This window comes from Camellia sinensis, chromosome 2 (genome assembly GCF_055761805.1).
Source record: "Camellia sinensis isolate YWXY chromosome 2, ASM5576180v1, whole genome shotgun sequence".
Lineage (NCBI taxonomy): Eukaryota > Viridiplantae > Streptophyta > Magnoliopsida > Ericales > Theaceae > Camellia > Camellia sinensis.
This window is the reverse complement of record NC_138962.1, coordinates 138561995-138579082: the sequence shown is the minus strand read 5'-3', so window position 1 is coordinate 138579082 and position 17088 is coordinate 138561995. Positions and strand designations below refer to the sequence as shown.

At 39.3% G+C, this 17088-nt stretch overlaps 2 protein-coding genes across 2 annotated transcripts; one reads left to right on the top strand and one right to left on the bottom strand.

The window, feature by feature from the left end:
* Nucleotides 1–2186: 2186 nt before the first annotated feature.
* Nucleotides 2187–3161, top strand: LOC145819078 (uncharacterized). Its single transcript, XM_082913065.1, has one exon. The coding sequence runs from the start codon at nucleotides 2187–2189 to the stop codon at nucleotides 3159–3161; it is 975 nt and encodes a 324-aa protein (XP_082769191.1).
* A 3237-nt stretch (nucleotides 3162–6398) lies between these two features.
* On the bottom strand, nucleotides 6399–7429 carry LOC145819077 (uncharacterized). The gene is made up of 2 exons (XM_082913063.1): nucleotides 6709–7429; nucleotides 6399–6517 (listed from the first exon to the last, which is right to left on the bottom strand). Exons 1-2 carry the CDS (start codon nucleotides 7427–7429, stop codon nucleotides 6399–6401), a joined length of 840 nt encoding a protein of 279 aa, XP_082769189.1.
* Between the last annotated feature and the right edge of the window lie 9659 nt (nucleotides 7430–17088).

Genomic DNA, 17088 nt, shown 5'->3' with positions numbered 1-17088 from the left:
ACAAAATAGGCTATTTTAGACACAAAAAACAAAATATCACATCCAACCCATAATCATTACATTATTCTCTCACAAAAAATGCCAAAAAAGCCAAAAAGACCCTTCCCAAACCAAACTTTTTAGCCCAGGCTAAAAAAGCCAAAAAGCCAACCCACTTCCCAAACGAAGGCTTATTTTTACAACAGCAAACTGTTTGGCAAGTTTTTTTATTATTTTTTTATTTTTTAAAAAACAAACCTTTTTTTTTTAGACCAAACAAAGTCCCTGCCACAGAACTTTTTTTTTTTTTTTTAAGAACAAACCAATACCATGAAGAAAATTATGAACCAAAGATCTCATATCCTCTATGAATAGTTGAAAGGAATTGTCCAGAGAATGGATATAAGTGTGGTAAAGAAGGATTTGCCCCCTAAAACAGTCTTCGTAATAAAAAAATCCCAAACTTGATTTTTTTTTTTGTTAACCATGAGCCCAAAGACTTTTCCTACTACCCTTTTTGTAACAGCAGATTTTGCTAGAAAAATATGAACAAACTTTTTTTTTGTTTTTTTGCTAACCATGAGCCCAAAGACTTTTCCTCCTACCCCTTTTTGGCAAATTTTGCTAGAAAAATATGAACACACGTTTTCTTCTTCTTCTTCTTCCCTTTTTTTTTTATTTTTTTTATTTTTTTTTTGAATCTAATCTAAATCTAATCTAATCAAAGCCTGCCCCTTCGTGATTCGTGCAAGTGAATTTTAATTGTATGAATTACGATTTTTTTTTTTTTGGGAATTATTTCACTTCTTTTTTCCTCTTTTGCAGGAAACACGCAAGGCGTCAGAGTTTGTTTATAGGTATCATTGCCTTTTCCAACCTAATGGCAATGAGTAGCTTGAATCCTTGGCAGTGATTGTATCCTTTCACCCCAATGGCTTGAATCCTTGGCAGTGATTGTGTCCGTCACCCCAACGGCTTGAATCCTTGGCAGTGATTGTGTCCTTCACTCCAACGGCTTGAATCCTTGGCAGTGATTGTGTCGGTCACCCCAACGGCTTGAACCCTTGGCAGTGATTGTATCCGTCACCCCAACGACTTGAATCCTGGGCAGTGAATGTGTCCTCACCCCAATGGCTTGAATCCTTGGCAGTGAATGTGTCCTTCACCCCAATGGCTTGAATCCTTGGTAGTGATTGTGTCCTTCACCCCCAACGGCTTGAATCCTTGGCAGTGATTGTGTCCTTCACCCCAACGGTTTGAATCCTTGGCAGTGATTGTGTCCGTCACCCCAACGGCTTGAATCCTTGGCAGTGATTGTGTCCGTCACCCCAATGGCTTGAATCCTTGGCAGTGATTGTGTCCTTCACTCCAATGGCTTCCCAATGGCTTGAATCCTTGGCAGTGATTGTGTCCGTCACCCCAACGGCTTGAATACTTAGCAGTGATTGTGTCCTCACCCCAACGGCTTGAATCCTTGGCAGTGAATGTGTCCTCATCCCAACGGCCTGAATCCTTGGCAGTGATTGTGTCATTCACCGCAACGGCTTGAATCCTTGGCAATGATTGTGTCCTTCACCCTAACGGCTTGAAACCTTGGCAGTGAATGTGTCCTTCACCCTAACGGCTTGAAATCTTAGCAGTGAATGTGTCCTTCACCTTAACGGCTTGAGTCCTTGGCAGTGATTGTGTCCTCACCCCAACGGCTTGAGTCCTTGGCAGTGATTGTGTCCGTCACCCCAATGGCTTCAATTCTTGGTAATGAATATGTCCTTCACCTCAATGGCTTGAAACCTTGGCAATGATTGTGTCCATCACCCCAATGGCTTGAATCCTTGGTCAAGGGGCTTTTTTCAATTTCTTTATATTATGACATTTTGCCATCACTAACCATTTTTTATTTTTTATTTTTAGGAAGCATGGAAAAGACATTTGAATATCTTCGACGTGATGAGAGGGATGTACTAGATAAATCTGGTCCGAAAATAATTCGACACAAACCTATCACTACTTTATTGTCACCCACCAAGTTAGACCCTTACATCCCTTTACATACGGCTTCCGAAGGCTTGGTCTATACAGGAATTTGAAACTGCTGTGAGATTCTCGAGAAAGGGCACTCCAAATCAATTGGTTCATTCCCTGTCTCAATCCTTCGTCTATTTTCTGAAGACCTTAACTGCTCTGAATTTAATACTCTTCTTAAGAGAATGAAGCATGAAAAACTGAAGTGGGATAATTCTTTTAATGTCCGCGGTATTTCTACCCTTTTGAAATCCCCCATATGGATTTTTTGGTTGAATGACGTCCTTTCCACATTTGCCCCTATTTTGAAGAAGTGTGGGATTTATGCTGCAATCTATGTATCCCAATTTGCTTATGCTAGGAATCTCTCTCTGCTCGAAGGATTCTTAGAGCGGTGGTCACCCGACACCAACACTTTCCACACCATTTACGGCAAACTTGGGATCTCTTTATGGGACCTTCATCACATTAGCGGGCTCCCCATTCGTGGCGAGTTTTATGAAGAGTTCACCCCCTCCAATAACATTTTATATTCATCCCAGACATCCAAGGCGTGCCGTGGGCTTTTCAACATTTATGCCAGCTCTTTTCAATCCAAGAAGTTTAACCACTGGACTTTCAAATTCATTGACGAATCCCCAACTTCGATTAGTGGTTTTCAACGAAAAGATAGAATTCCTGATGATGTGTATCTTTCTGGTTTTTTGGCGAGCTGGCTTAGCGGATTTGTCTTCCCTCACTCTTCCGGGGAAATTCGTCCGACGACCTTTCATGTAGCCACCAAAATGACAGGTGGAACCTTATTTAGCCTGGCCATCCCCGTCCTTGCATACCTCTATCATTCTCTTGGTAAAATGGCATCATCATCTTCACCTGGGAAGGAAAATATTCAGGGTCCTTTACGTTACCTTTTTGGATGGATGTCACTATATTTTGTCAAGACTTACTCTCATGGGGATCCTCAGTCGATTTGTCCGATTCCTGATATTCATTTCATGCCATATCTTGGGTTTATTGGAAACCAATCGGCTGTCCAATTTTTTACTGATAAATTTCCATTTGTGGACTCTCTCCTAACTTATTGTACGGGGTGTCAGTTTAGGGCTCTTACCCATGAAAGTGAACCTTCAGGCATTCTGGTCGACTCTAAAAGGATATAACCTTTCCACCTTGCCTATCTTATATCTTTGAGGCAAGGGATTTTAACTTTTAAAATGGGATATAATTTCATTTCTGAACCGTACTCCCCTAACCGATACGGTCGTCAATTTGGGTTTGCTCAAGCATGCCCTACACCGCTTAATGTATCTTGCCGGCAACCCTATGAGTGGTCTAAATTTTATTACAACTGGCGCCATATGCTACGCTGCGGTGCAAAAGTCTTGTTGGAGTTACCAGGCTCCCGATCTACTTCTCACGTAACCATGCCTTATGCCAATTGGTGGTTGGGAACTTCCTTTACCGTGCTCCAATATGTTACTCATACCCAGCCGAAATCTTCATGCAAGAGAAAACTGGATATGTCAATTAAAGACCAAAAGACGAAGAATCCTTCTTACTCTAGAGCTAGGTCATCATCTTCACCTATTGCTCTGGAAGCATCATCACCTCAGAGAATGGATAATAGTCGACCACTTATTGCTCCTTCTCGATCTAGTTACTCGGTTTCAGATCTCCTTCATCTTTTCGAGGATATGTGTAATTCTCAATTTAAAATGAGATTTAGCTTTGAGTAAGTAGATTCTGGTCCTCAATTTTCTAGTCTCGCAAAGTTTTTTCCAGAGACTGTGTCTATCAGTGATTGTATAGGAACTTCCCAACCCACCGTAGCGACCAAAACCCCAATGGATCAATTTCGCACATACTTGTACTCTTTTCTTGAAGATAAAGATAAGAATATGATTCAAGAACTCTTTGAGGGAGATGGGTATGAATTAACTGCCTTGGGTCGTATTCGCATTAAGAGTGTTGAAATTCCTTCTCCTACCAAATCTTGTGATTGTTCTCTCAATGGAAGTAGCGAGAGTGAAGATGAGTTTTATGACTACACCCCTTTTTTAGATGGCACAACGACTAAGATGAGTAAATTGCCCCGAGCAAATGTAGGTTTTTCTTCTCCTTCTTTGAACAAGCCATCCAAGTTATTAGAGAAAGGTATAGTTCTTTCTTTTTTTTTCTTTTTTTTAAAATTTTTTTTAACACCTCTCATTTTCTTAGGCACCGCGCCTCGGACTTCCCAGCTGCCTCGCATATGCCATTGGCTACCTTTAAGGGTATTCTTATTCATTCCTTGTATCTCATTTTATTTCATCATGTATACATACTCAAGGAACTCTTTTCTCTTTAGATCATGCCACATTGCAAAATCTGTGGTCCACTTGTGGGAATCACAACTTGTCTCCTCCTCCACCTAAGTCTCTTCAAGCTGTACACCAAGGTATACTTCATTAATATATATATATATATATATTGTTTTTACCTTCTATGTTTTCATTGAGTATCTCCTTCTATTTTCACAGAAATTACTTCTGAAACATTGGAAGAGACAAACGACATTACTTTTGATACCTCAGAAGAGGCCCAAATTCTTGCAGACTTACTTGAAGCAAATGGGGTTAACAAATTATTTGACAAACTTGAAGCACCCTTTGCTCCATCTAACCTTCTTTTGGGAACTTCCTCTAACGAAGCAGCCACCCATATTCAGACAGGTCTTACTATTTCTCTCCAATCAATGACGGATGTTAATGGCATGATTGCTGTAGCAAACAACGTTTTCATGGTTTTGAAGAGTTTGGGTGTAGACTTCACCTCCTTTTACGAGAAGGTGAAGATATTCCTTGGGTGCTTTGCTTTGAAAACCCAACTTGAAGATTCTTCAAACTTGTCTACTGCAGAATTTGAGGCCCAATACTAAGAGAAGAAGCTTCATTTTGACAAAGTTTCTGGCGAGCATGAACAGTTGTCTGCTTCAATTATCAAGTCGATGAGCACATTGTAGGTCTTAATCAAAGGATTATTCAAACCAAAGAGTTACTTAAACAACTTGAAGAGGAATTGTCATCCACCTAAGCCGAACATGCATCATTTATGTGTGATTTTGCACAAGCTTCCGAGAGTGTTTCTAAATCAGAAAAAGTTGTGCAAACTGCTCTGAATGTTTTGAGCCAACACAAGAAGAAGAATGGACAACACAGTGTTGTGGAACGTGCCTTTGAAAGGGCTAATGCTTCTCTTAATGAATGAATGCACTTTTATTTTGTTATTCATCCGAACATAATGTATTTATGAAATTTCGCTTAGTGATGGATTTATTTGTTATATGAAATTTCTCAATACAATACATTGATTTGTCTTATTTTAGCCGTTCACAGTTTATACTCTTGCCGGCCAGGAGTATCCAATGTTTTACTACCTTAGATTTTGGTGGTATATTTTAGCAGTTTAACCACATACAATACGGTTGTTGGGATTCGACTTTTGTTTGGTCGTACACAGTTTATACTCTTGCGGGCTAGGAGTATCCAATGTTTTACCACCTTAGATTTTGGTGGGATATTTTAGCAGTTTAACCACATACAATACCGTTGGTGGCTTTTTTTTTTTTTTTGCCCTAACTTTTGCCTTTTGGGTTTTCAACCTAGCAGGTTTTCTTAAGGGTAATATCTCTTCAAGAACCTTACATTGGTTAGGGGAATGATTCTGTCACCATCCATCGTTATCAACAAATAGGCCCCATTAGAATAAACCTTCTCAATCACATAAGGTCCTTCCCATTTGGGCTCAAGCTTTCCTTTGGTTCTTCGTGAGACTACTATGGGTGTTCTAACCATTAGTACCAAGTCTCCCTTTTTAAAGGAACGAAGCCTTACTCTTTTATTGAATGCATTTTCCATCCTTTGTTGGTAGATTCCCAAGTTCTGTTGAGCATACAACCTTTTTTCATCCAGGGTCTCCAGCTCAGCCAACCTCACTCTTGCACTTTCATCTTCTATTAAGGACTCTTGTATTGCCACTCGCAAATGATGGTATTTGAACCTCAAGTGGTAACACTGCTTCTCCTCCAAAAACCAACGAATAAGGGGTTGCTTGAGTAGGAGTTCTGTGCGAAGTCCGATAAGCCCACAAAGCTTCTTGTAACTTTTCGTGCCAAGCTCTTTTGTTCTTAACCACCATCTTCTTGAGAATTTTGCACAATGTCTTGTTGATAGCTTTTGCCAAACCATTGGCAGGTGCATGATATCTTGATGAATGGTTGTTTTTGATTTTTTAGTTGGCAAATAACTTGTTCAAAGCATCACTCCTGAATGGCTGTCCATTATCCATGATGATACTTTCTGGAATCCCGAACTTGTAAATGATATAGGTTCGGATGAACTCAGAGACAGCTGTGCTTTTTATATCCTTAAAGCTACGGCCTCTGCCCATTTTGAGAAATAGTCAGTTGCAGCTAGGATGTATCGATATCCTGCTGAAGATGGAGGTACAAAAGGACCAATAATGTCCATACCCCATGCTGCAAATGGCCAAGAACAAGTTGTAAATGTAAAGGCTCTGGGGGTTGGTGGAGAAAGTTCCCATGGAATTGGCAGACTTGGCATCTTCGAGCATAATCTAGGCAATCTGTAATCATAGTCGGCCAATAGTATCCCAACCGTTTTAGCTGCATATGTAATTTAGGACCACTTTGGTGTGCCCCACATACACCTGCATGTATTTTTTCCATTACCTCTTGCATACGCTTCTTGGCTATACACCGCATGTACATTCCATCCAAAGACGTTTTGTATAACCCATCCTTCCATGAGACGAATTTGGTAGCCCTACGTCTCACTTCAATTCTTTTTACTTTATCTTCAAGTAGCCTACCATGTTGGAGGTAAACTATGAATGGTTCCCGCCAATCCTCCTTGTTTTCTCCTTTTGTGGTGACGACCAAGATTGGAACCAAGTCAGAAACTTCTTTTAAAGGTTGTAACACCCTTCTTTCACCAACCGTGATAGTAATTGTTTTGCTATCTGGTAGGGTGAGTGATGCAGCCAAACTTGCAAGTAAATCAGCTCGAGCATTTGTTCTTCTCTTCACGTGAAAAATATGTGTTTTCCTAAATTGCGAAAGCAATTGATCAGCCCTTTCATGATACGAGATGAGACTTGTTTTCTTAACAATGTATTCTCCACGGAGTTGCTTTACCACCAGTTTCGAATCTCCATAAATTGAGAGTTCTTCAATAGGAATTTGTAATGCCAATTCTAATCCAGCAATTACAGCTTCATATTCTGCCTCATTATTGGAGCATCCTTCACTTAAGGTGAAAGAATGAGTGATTATAGCATTGTCTGGAGTCACAAACACAATTCCAATTCCAACTTTATTATTTTTAGGATTTTCTTGCTTTTTACCATCTGGACTCCTTGAATCTCCCATCCTTTCTGGATTTCTACTTGCATAACTTTTTCATCTGGTAAATCAGTTACTAGAGGTGAGTCATCAGGTATAGGATGTGCTACCAAAAAATTTGCTAGAGCCTGCCCCTTTACATCTCTTTGGGGAACATATTCAATTGCGAATTGTTGGAGAATTACAGCCCACTTTGCAATTTTCCCTGAAAGTATGGGCCGTGAAAGTATATATTTCAAGGGGTCTGCTCTTGATATCAACTTGACTTTGTGTTCCAGGACATAGTGCTTTAGTTTTTGCAAGGCGAACACCAAGGCAAGACATGTCTTTTCGATAGGAGAATAATTGACTTTTGCCCCAACCAGAGTACGACTCAAGTAATACAAGGCATTTTCTTTCCCATGCTCATTGTGTTGTACCAACAGTGCCCCTAACGAACCATCCAAGGCTGTTATGTACAATAAGAGTGGTTTCCATTTTATTGGGCTCATCAGTACTAGAGGCTTCAAAAGATACTCCTTAATACTATTAAAAGCATTTTGGCACTGCTAATCCTATTCAAATGGAACACCCTTTTTCATTAATCTTGAGAATGCCAAGCATTGAGCAGCCAAGTTCGAAATAAATCTTCTGATATAAGCCAACCTCCCTTGTAGCCCCTTCAATTCCCTTAAATTTCATGGAGGAGGCATTTCAGCAATGGGTTTAATCTTAGTAGGGTCAATTTCAATCCTTTTGTTTCGAACCACAAACCCTAGAAACTTTCCTGAGGAAACTCCAAATGCACGTTTTAGTGGGTTCATCTTGAGTTTGTATCTCCTGAAACGTTTGAAGATTCTTCTCAAATCTTCCACATGGTTTTCCTTCTCCTTCGTCTTGACGACAAGATCATCAACATAGCATTCGATGGTGTCATGGAGCATATCACCAAAAATTAAAGTCATCGCCCTTTGATACGTGGCCCCAACATTTTTCAGGCCAAAGGGCATTACCTTATAGCAAAAGATTCCTCTCGGAGTCCTGAATGTAGTCATTTCTTCATCTTCAGGTGCCATTCGGATTTGATTGTATCCTGAGTACCCATCCATAAAAGACAAGGTTTCATACCTAGTAGTTGCATCTACAAGAAGTTCAGTGATGGGCAAGGGAAAGTCATCTTTAGGACAAGCCTCATTGAGATCACGAAAATCAATGCAAACCCTGATTTGACCATTCCTTTTCTTGATCGGCACTATGTTTACTATCCAGGTTGGATATTTGACTTCCCTGATGAGTCGTGCATTGATAAGCTTGTTGACTTCGCCTTCAATTTGGGCTGTAAGCTCTGGTTGAGTTTGCTTTTGAGGCTGTTTCATTGGGCATTTCTCAGGGTGAATTGCAAGCTTATGGACTGCAATCTCTGGATTAAGACCAGGCATCTCACTATAGTTCCATGCAAATATGTCGCAATGCTCCCTTAAGAAGGAAATATATTGCTGAGCTTCTTCTTCCTTTAAATTTGCACTAATGAAGGTTAGTTTGTTTTCTCCTTCATCACCCAGATTTACCTCAAGAAGGTCATCCACAGTGGCTTGGCCTCCTACTTCAAATTCTGTTGGTGCAGGTTGAGCTTCATCTTGGTCAACATCTTCCAACACATCTTGAGTGATAGTCATGTTTACTGGAAATTTTTCCTCATCACCCCGATAGCCTAACCTTTCTGTCCTAGCGGTGATAATGTCGCCTTGCTGGATAGCCTGCCTTTGCGAAGGTGTTAATGCAAAGTCAAAGGGTGTCATTGTTCCTGGTATTTTTTCAGGATCTAAACCAACTTTTGCCAACATCTGTGTAATTTCTGCACTGAAGGTAGGCTTCTCAAAACTCAAGATGTTTTATTTTGGCACTTGTTCAACTTTCACTTTCTGTTCAACATCTCCAAGTGAGTGGAATATTATGGGTTTCGACCTTTTTCCTTTAGGAGGGATGACAATCTTATTATATTTCTCCATATAGTGCATTCTGTCCTCCTTAATGGCAACGTGAACTCACCCTTGAGGTCCAAAATTGGATTTATTGGGGTTAGAGCCTTTGCCCCCGGTTTCCTTTTGGACTTTGGCACATATCGAAAAGTTCTTTTTTGTTGAAATTGGAGCAGACTCTAGAGCGTCTTTGTCATTTGGAGTATCTTCAAACTTCTTCACATCTTTTCCCTTTCTTTATGAAGTCTTTGTATAGAAGCGAGCATCAGCATAGTAGGCCTCTACCTCTCTAAATGGATCATTGTCAGCCACAATTGTCCCCTCTTTTATGGGTGAAGGCAACGGGTACTTAATACATTGGTGATAAGTTGACTGCACTGCACGATGATTATGCGTCCATGGTCTCCCAAGCAAAGCATTGTAAGAGGTGTCTACATCAAAACCAAGACCTCAGTGCTTTCTTCAATATCCCCAAACTTGGTTCGCAATTCAATTTTCCCCATTGGGCATTGTTCGTTCTGATTAAATCCTTGAATGACCAAACGACTTGGGCGAAGTTGTGAAATTCGAACCCCTAATAGGTTTAAGGCCCTTCGAGGCAGGAGGTTTACCGCAGATCCTCCATCAACCAAAATTCGAGAAATCTTCACATCATGGATAGCCCAGTGATAAACAAAGGCCGATTATGGTCTGTCATTTCAGCACACATGTCTTTGTCACCAAAGGTTACCATAGCCATGCATGTAGTTGCCTTCTCTTGATTTCTACCCTCGATTTCTTTGTGGAAATCCTCTTGCTTGGACAGAGCATATATTAAAGACTTTTGAAGCTCTGGAGACATTTTTAGTGCATCATACACGCTCAACAATGCTGGAATTTTCTTTAGATGAGCTAGTACATCATATTTCACTTGCTCTTCCTCCAACAAAACCTGTGGAACTTTTGACGTTTGAGGGTCCTGAGGATTTCGTAATTTCCCCCGGTAGGTCAAGTAAGTCTGGCATACTTTAGCAACCACCTTTTCGTTGACCTCAACTTCTTTTATTTCCTCACTTATTTGGACCATGTTAACTGGTCCACTTGTAGGGTGATCATCATCATCAGTCACTTCTCCATCTTCCTGGAGCTGTATTCTTCTCTCATTTCTTAGGTATCAGGAGTCACGCCTATAAAAGCATTGAGATTCTTCAAAACCATTCTTCATGGCCTCCTAACTAGGCACCACGACTCCATCGAGGGAGCAATACCAGTCAAAGGCGATCCCCTCCAAAGAAAGAGGAAATTGTTTTAGGCAAAGGGCTTGATTTTGAGCTATTTCCCCACATTGTTTCAAAAAACGCCTAATATGTTTTTGAGGATCTCCATACCCTTCATATAGGACAAAATTTGGAAGTTCGTATCCTTCAGGAAATGGTGTTTGCTCTACCCATAAAGGGAACAAATCCCTTGGACGATAAGTGCCTATCTCTCGAAGGTCAAGGGCAGTTTCAATCTTCTCCTCAATTGTGCCTTCTATGAAATCATATGTTTGAGAAGATGTACCTTCGTCATCCAAATGTTCTGACATCTAAATTTCTATTGGCCATGGTTTATAAAATGTCCTATAGAACTGATCAGCCATGGTGTCCCAATCTGGGATTGAATTAGGTGGCAGGCTGAAGTACCAATCTGCTGCCCATCCTTCCAAAGAAAGAACGAACTGCCATAAAAGTAACGCCTGACCTTTTACTGTGTTTCCACATTGTGCAAGGAAATGAACCAAATGGCGCCTTGGACAACTTGTCCAATTAGATAAAGGAAAATGAGGTACTGCATATCCTCGTGGGAACTGAACCCATTCAACCCAATTTGGGAAAGGGTGTCCAGAAATTTGATTTCTTTCAATTATCAAATTTTGTGAACCATCAGGAGAAAAGTCAAGTTCCCAATCTTCATTAGGATCCTCAGCTTAAGAGGACTTTCCTTGTTTACTTGAATGCTTCCATACCTCATCATCCGACATACACCTGCCATTCACCTCATCATCCTTGAAGTGTAGTCATTTTTTCACCTTTTTCACAAGCTCAGAGTCTAACCTACACCCGGTGTCTCCTTGTTCTATTCTCCTTACATATTCTGGAGTACTTTGATAGTACATTGGTGGTACTGGCGAATATTTTGGAGAAAAGGCTTCTGTTGTGTACTTCAGAGAAGCTGGTGTATACTCTAGTGAGGCTGGTATGTATTCTGGAAAAGTTGGTGTATACTCTAGTGAGTCAGGTATGCAGATAGGAGATGTCATGCAATCTCCTTCCCTAACTTTTGAACCAACTTCACCCTCATCTTCCTCGTCATCACTCAAAACAACGATCGTTAGGCAAGGGGCCAAAGTAAACTTTTCCTCCATTCTTTTATCAAAATATGTCTGCAACTCCACAGATTGAAATTTTGAAGGTAGAATTCCTCCAATGTGACTGGGACAAGAGGACCTTGCTCTAATTGCTCATCAGGGACCAATTTCTCCCCTTTTTCCTTCTTTGGGTTCTTCTTTCCTTTTCTCTTACTTACTTTGGCTTTTTTCTGTTTCCTGGAAACTTTTGGTTTTTTCTTTTTGGAAACTTTTGGCCCTTGTGTTGTTGAATCAACTACATTTCTAGCTTTCACTGTGGCACTTTGTTTTTTCTTCATGTTTTTTGACTAATAAACAACCCATTCGCCTTCATTATCATTGTCGATAGTGATTGGGTTAGCAGATGCTTTCTCTTGAGGAGGAAGTTCGATAATCTTAGAGTCCAAAAGTTCTTGAATTTTATCTTTCAGAACAAAGCACTCTTTTATCAGATGGCTAATCAAATGATGGTAGGGGCAATCCTTTGGATCATTGGTCTTTCCTACCTCATGTGGTCTTTTCATCTCAGGGAGAGCAATCAACTTTGCACCAACAGATCTTCAAATAGGTCTTCGACCAGATCATCCATGAAAGAATATTTCTTCTCCAACCTCTCTTTCATAGTTACCTTTTTAAATTCCTTGGGCTTTTTAGCCCCTTCTACAACAGGACCCTTCTTTCTGGTTTCGACTATAGCTGCAGTCGCAGACTCAACCCTTTCAACGGCCCTAGGCCTCCTTTATTTAGCTAGATGTAGCTCCATATCATGAGCTTTAGTTTATAGATCATTAAATCCTTTAAAAGTTTGGGCCATAAGAGTCGTAGAGAGCTCATGTCGAAAGTTGTTAAGGCACATCCGAATTAACTCTAATTGCGTGAACTTTTGAGGACAAGCAAATGTCAAAACTCGCCATCTTGCAATGAAATCTGTAACAGACTCATTGTCACGTTGCTTAGTCTCAATCAGTTCTGGTACTCCAACTCGCCTTTGTGTGTTACAAAAATGTTTAAGGAACTCCTTCACCACGGAATCCCAATTTAGGATTGATCCCTCAGGAAGGTTAGTTTACCAAGTAAATGCAGAACTTTCAAATGATTAGACAAATAGTTGCAGGCACAGGGCCTCATTCTGGGCTATTGGCCCATACCTTGAAAGAAAATGAGCCCTATGTTTTCTTGGATCTCCTGTTCCATCAAACATTTTGAAATCTGGTTGGGAAAAACCAGAAGGGAATCGAACAGCATCTACCCATGCTGGGTAAAGTTTTGTAATTATTCAAAAGTTCTCATCATCTTTTTCTTTGACTTTGTTTACTTGTCTCCTCACCATATCATCAATCAAGGCCATGAACATTGGATTCATACCACCACTGGTTAGATCAGAGTAACAAGGACCATTGTCCCCTGGGGCTAGTGTACTTTGTATGCCTACGGATGTCCCCACAATAGGTTGTGTCATTTGTTTGGGTGCACTTCCTGGTCTTGTCATTTGGGCCTGCAACTATTGAATTTGCTCCAACATAGCGGCCATTTCCCGTTCTCTTCTCTCAAGTTGTTCTTGTAGGGCCACCATTTTTTCCTTGAGACCTTGGTCTTGTTGGACCTGTGAATTTTCACCTTCTTTCTCAACCTCAGTCATCATAACTGCAACTTTTTTGATATCTTTCAATTCATTGTTTTCAATATTCGTTGAAACAAACGAGATAGAATCATCTTGTTCGTATAAAGGATTATCAAGCCCCACAACGTTACTCATGTTTGAAGCATCTAACTGCGATGCTTTGTTTTGAGCCTTACGGGTTATGGACCTTGTTACAGGCCCTTTTCTTATTCCCTCCATAGATAGTTCAATCAAAGTAGAAATATTTCCCAAGGGTTGCTTACCCTTCTCCACCTTTGACTTTCCAACAAAGACAGGACTTTCAATTTGTTTTTGGCATTCATCTTTCGAGAGAGCCCTTTCAATAGCTCCTATAACATTTGTTGCCACTGTTCTTAGTTCCAGTTTCTTTAAGGCCTTATTTCTTCTTTGCCTTTGTCTTTTCAAAACTGGACCGGATGACATATCAAGTCAAGCCCCTAGGGGCATAGAAGGAACTGTTTGCATTTTTGCAAATTCCTCATGAATTTTCAAAACGGCCCCTACATTTTTAGACCAGACCAATTGATGTTGATTCAAATCCCGTTAGGCCAATGGGTGTTCCTTATTTGAACCCTGCCGAGCCAACTGGTGTTTCTTATTCGAATCCTGTCGAGCCAATAGGTGTTCCTTATTCGAATCCTGTCGAACCAACGAGTGTTCCTTTGGCTCTTGAGAGTTGACTGAGATTTGGTTTGACCGATTTTGTGCTCTAAACAGAACTATCGGTTTATAGGCCGTAACTTTTTTTTCAACAACAAGGGATTTTTTACATCAACAAGAGTTTGGGTCATTACCCTCCTCCCAATGGCCCTAATGATGGCCATGTTTTCAATAGAGGCTTTCTTCTGGGCAAACTCCACCATTTTAATGGAGTCTTCTACCCTTTTGAGTAGTTGGGCCACAACATTTTTTGTTGCCCCCCTTGAAGCTGCAACAAAAGTCGTAGTTACAAACTGATTAGCCTCTTTTACCTGAATTAGAAAGCTCTTCATTCTAGCTGTGGCCCTCACGATTGCGTACTACTTTGACGCTTTCACATAATCTTCAGTAATCTTTTTCAAACTTTCAGCTTTCTGGAGAAGTGTAACTTTCTTCGTCACACCAGTTACCTTCGAGACAGCCAAGAGCTTTCGCTCGGGAGCCCCTTGGGTGATAGGGGAAAGAAGTGCATCTTTCCAGGATTTTGCTGGTTCTACCTTTGGGATAGACAAGAGCATTCGCTCCGGAGCCCCTTGGGTGATGGGTGCTATCTCCACCCTTGGTGATTTTAGAACCACTGGAGTGTAGGTTTGTCTCCTAACAATTGCTTCAGCATTCCTATAACAAAAGAATACATCAGTAAGTTTCAACTATATATATATATATATATTTTTGTTCTTCAAAAGTTAGGAGGAGAAATAAGTCCCACTGGGCGTGCCAGAATTTGTAGACACAAATTTTAAAACATAAAGTGTTTCAACACATTTCAAATTTATGTTACAAATGTCCACTACTTAGTTTTTGGACTAAACAGTATTAATTACTTGAATAGCAGGTTCTTATTTCCGATCTGTATTTCAGATCATTAATTACACATTTTATTCAAATGAAACCTCCGATTAATGAAGAATAAAATAAACAACAAAAGACAATTTAAGAAAAATAAATATTTTATTGAAATTGTTATGGGTTTTGAACCCTCGAATACAAAATACAATTCTTGGGTTTGGAACCCTTTACCTATTCATCGCCATTAGCATAAGCTCTTGAGTTCTCTAGGTTTCTCTTCTTCTTTCTTGTAACGATTTCTTTAGCTCTCAATTTCTTTCTCTCTCTCTCTGATCTTTTCACTTCTGATTTCTTGATCCCCCGTCTTGTGTGATGGTCCTCATATTTATGGAGGGCCATCAGGTGATAGGAATGCTTCATCTTCAATTTGAATTTCAAATTGAATGATAGCGCCATTTGAATTTTGAATAATAGCGCTATGTGATTAGTCGTATATCTTATTAACCGGATTGATCTTTGGGGTTTCATCCTGTGTGGTGTCCTTGCTGTAGGCTTTACAGGTGTCATCTTTCGTAGGCTCTACATGTCACTTGAGCATCTTGAATAACATCGTTGAGATACAACGTCGTTTTATTTATGTACTTCAACGGATCATATTGATCTTTTTTTTAGGAAGTGATTACCTACAACCTTCCTATCATAGGCTCTATACGTGTCATAAATTTAGTAGAAATTTATGTGCCAATAGTAACCAATAAATCATAGTCCTTACACAATTCTATTCAAGGAACATGTTAATAGTGCTTTTACTGGTGCTAGAGATCGAAAAAATCATTGTTCAACATGCACAGACATGTCTCTAATACTAAGTCAAAAAGGAAAATGAAAAGATAAGTCAAAATGTAGCTCAAAATGAGTAATTGCATGGTATCTCTTATTTCCATATTAACCACCATCTCTTTACTGCTATAGTGTTGTACATTATATAACCTGCAATTCACAAATAATTCTTAACTTTAACTTTATTACTAGGAAGACATGGTTATCAAACATCTGGGTGTCTTCCTGATAATGATTAATGAATATGTTTAGTTGACATTAGCTGGGTCAGGGTGACAACACATTTTCAGTTCAAGATTAAGACCTCAGTTCAAGATTAATGAATATGTTTAGTTGACATTCAGCTAGCACAGTTGCTTGTATGAAATTTCTTATTGATAAAAAATCTCTTCAAGTCGAAGCATTACCTTGTAAAGAATTCAAGATAAAATCTATTTATTTTCCTCTCCACATGTTTCTTTTTCCAAAGAGTAAAAGTCAGGGGCAGAGCCAGGACTCCTTCACTGGGGGGGCCTGATGGGGCAAATTTCGCCGGACAGATGGTAGGTCAGACAGGGTTTTAATAGATTAAATAATTATTGTAACATTATTTAATATAGGCCAATTAACCTAGTAAAATTTTAGGAGAGGAGTCTCAATATAGACATGTTACTCGCTTCTCATAAGTCTATGTAATTATTTGAATATTAGTCAATGTTCTTAGGCTCATAAAGCTTCACAAGTGGTTCAATTAAAAAAACTATAGGAAGCAACATAAAAAATCAATCTCTTTTCTCTAATAAAATTTAATTGCTTTTAGAATTTTTTTTTGTTTGTTTGTTTGTTTAATATTTTTTTTGAACGGCAAAAGAGATCTTTATTGATGAGAACATATAAAGTATGAGAAGAACATCAATAAAGAGGAGGTTGGAGCTAACACAAACTCCAAGCTTCAGTTGTTGAGAAACCAACAAACAGAGCAAAACAAAGCAACAAAACAACTGACAACCAAACAAGCAAACAACACAAATAAAAAAGTAGACTATATTTTTAATATAGTCAAATAGACTATATTTTTAATTACCAAAAATAAAAAAGTAGACTATATTTCTTATTTATTAAATTATTAGAAGTTTTCTTCTTTTTTTTTTTTTTTTAAAACAAATTTTAATACGTGATTACTAATAGCTTCTTAATAGGAGGCCAAATTAACTTTTTGGAGACCATTATATGAGACATTAAATTTCAAAGGACAACCCTATATTACCTGGAAAGTGGACAATTCTAGTATGTGGAACGGAAACAAGAACACTGTACATTACATGTTCTAAATTGTGGTATGATAGGGATAACTTGTGTAGTTTCCACTATAAGAATTTAAGGTACTTCTAGTGTAGAGAAATTTATTTTA

What these genes read in the sequence shown, in the direction of transcription:
- LOC145819077 (XM_082913063.1), bottom strand. Translation starts at nt 7,429, where the DNA reads ATGGGAGATTCAAGGAGTCCAGATGGTAAAAAGCAAGAAAATCCTAAA. An exon ending in AATGGAAAAAATACATGCAG is followed by an intron (nt 6,518 to 6,708) that starts GTGTATGTGGGG and finishes GGCCATTTGCAG; the next exon opens with CATGGGGTATGGACATTATT.
- LOC145819078 (XM_082913065.1), top strand. Translation starts at nt 2,187, where the DNA reads ATGAAGCATGAAAAACTGAAGTGGGATAATTCTTTTAATGTCCGCGGT.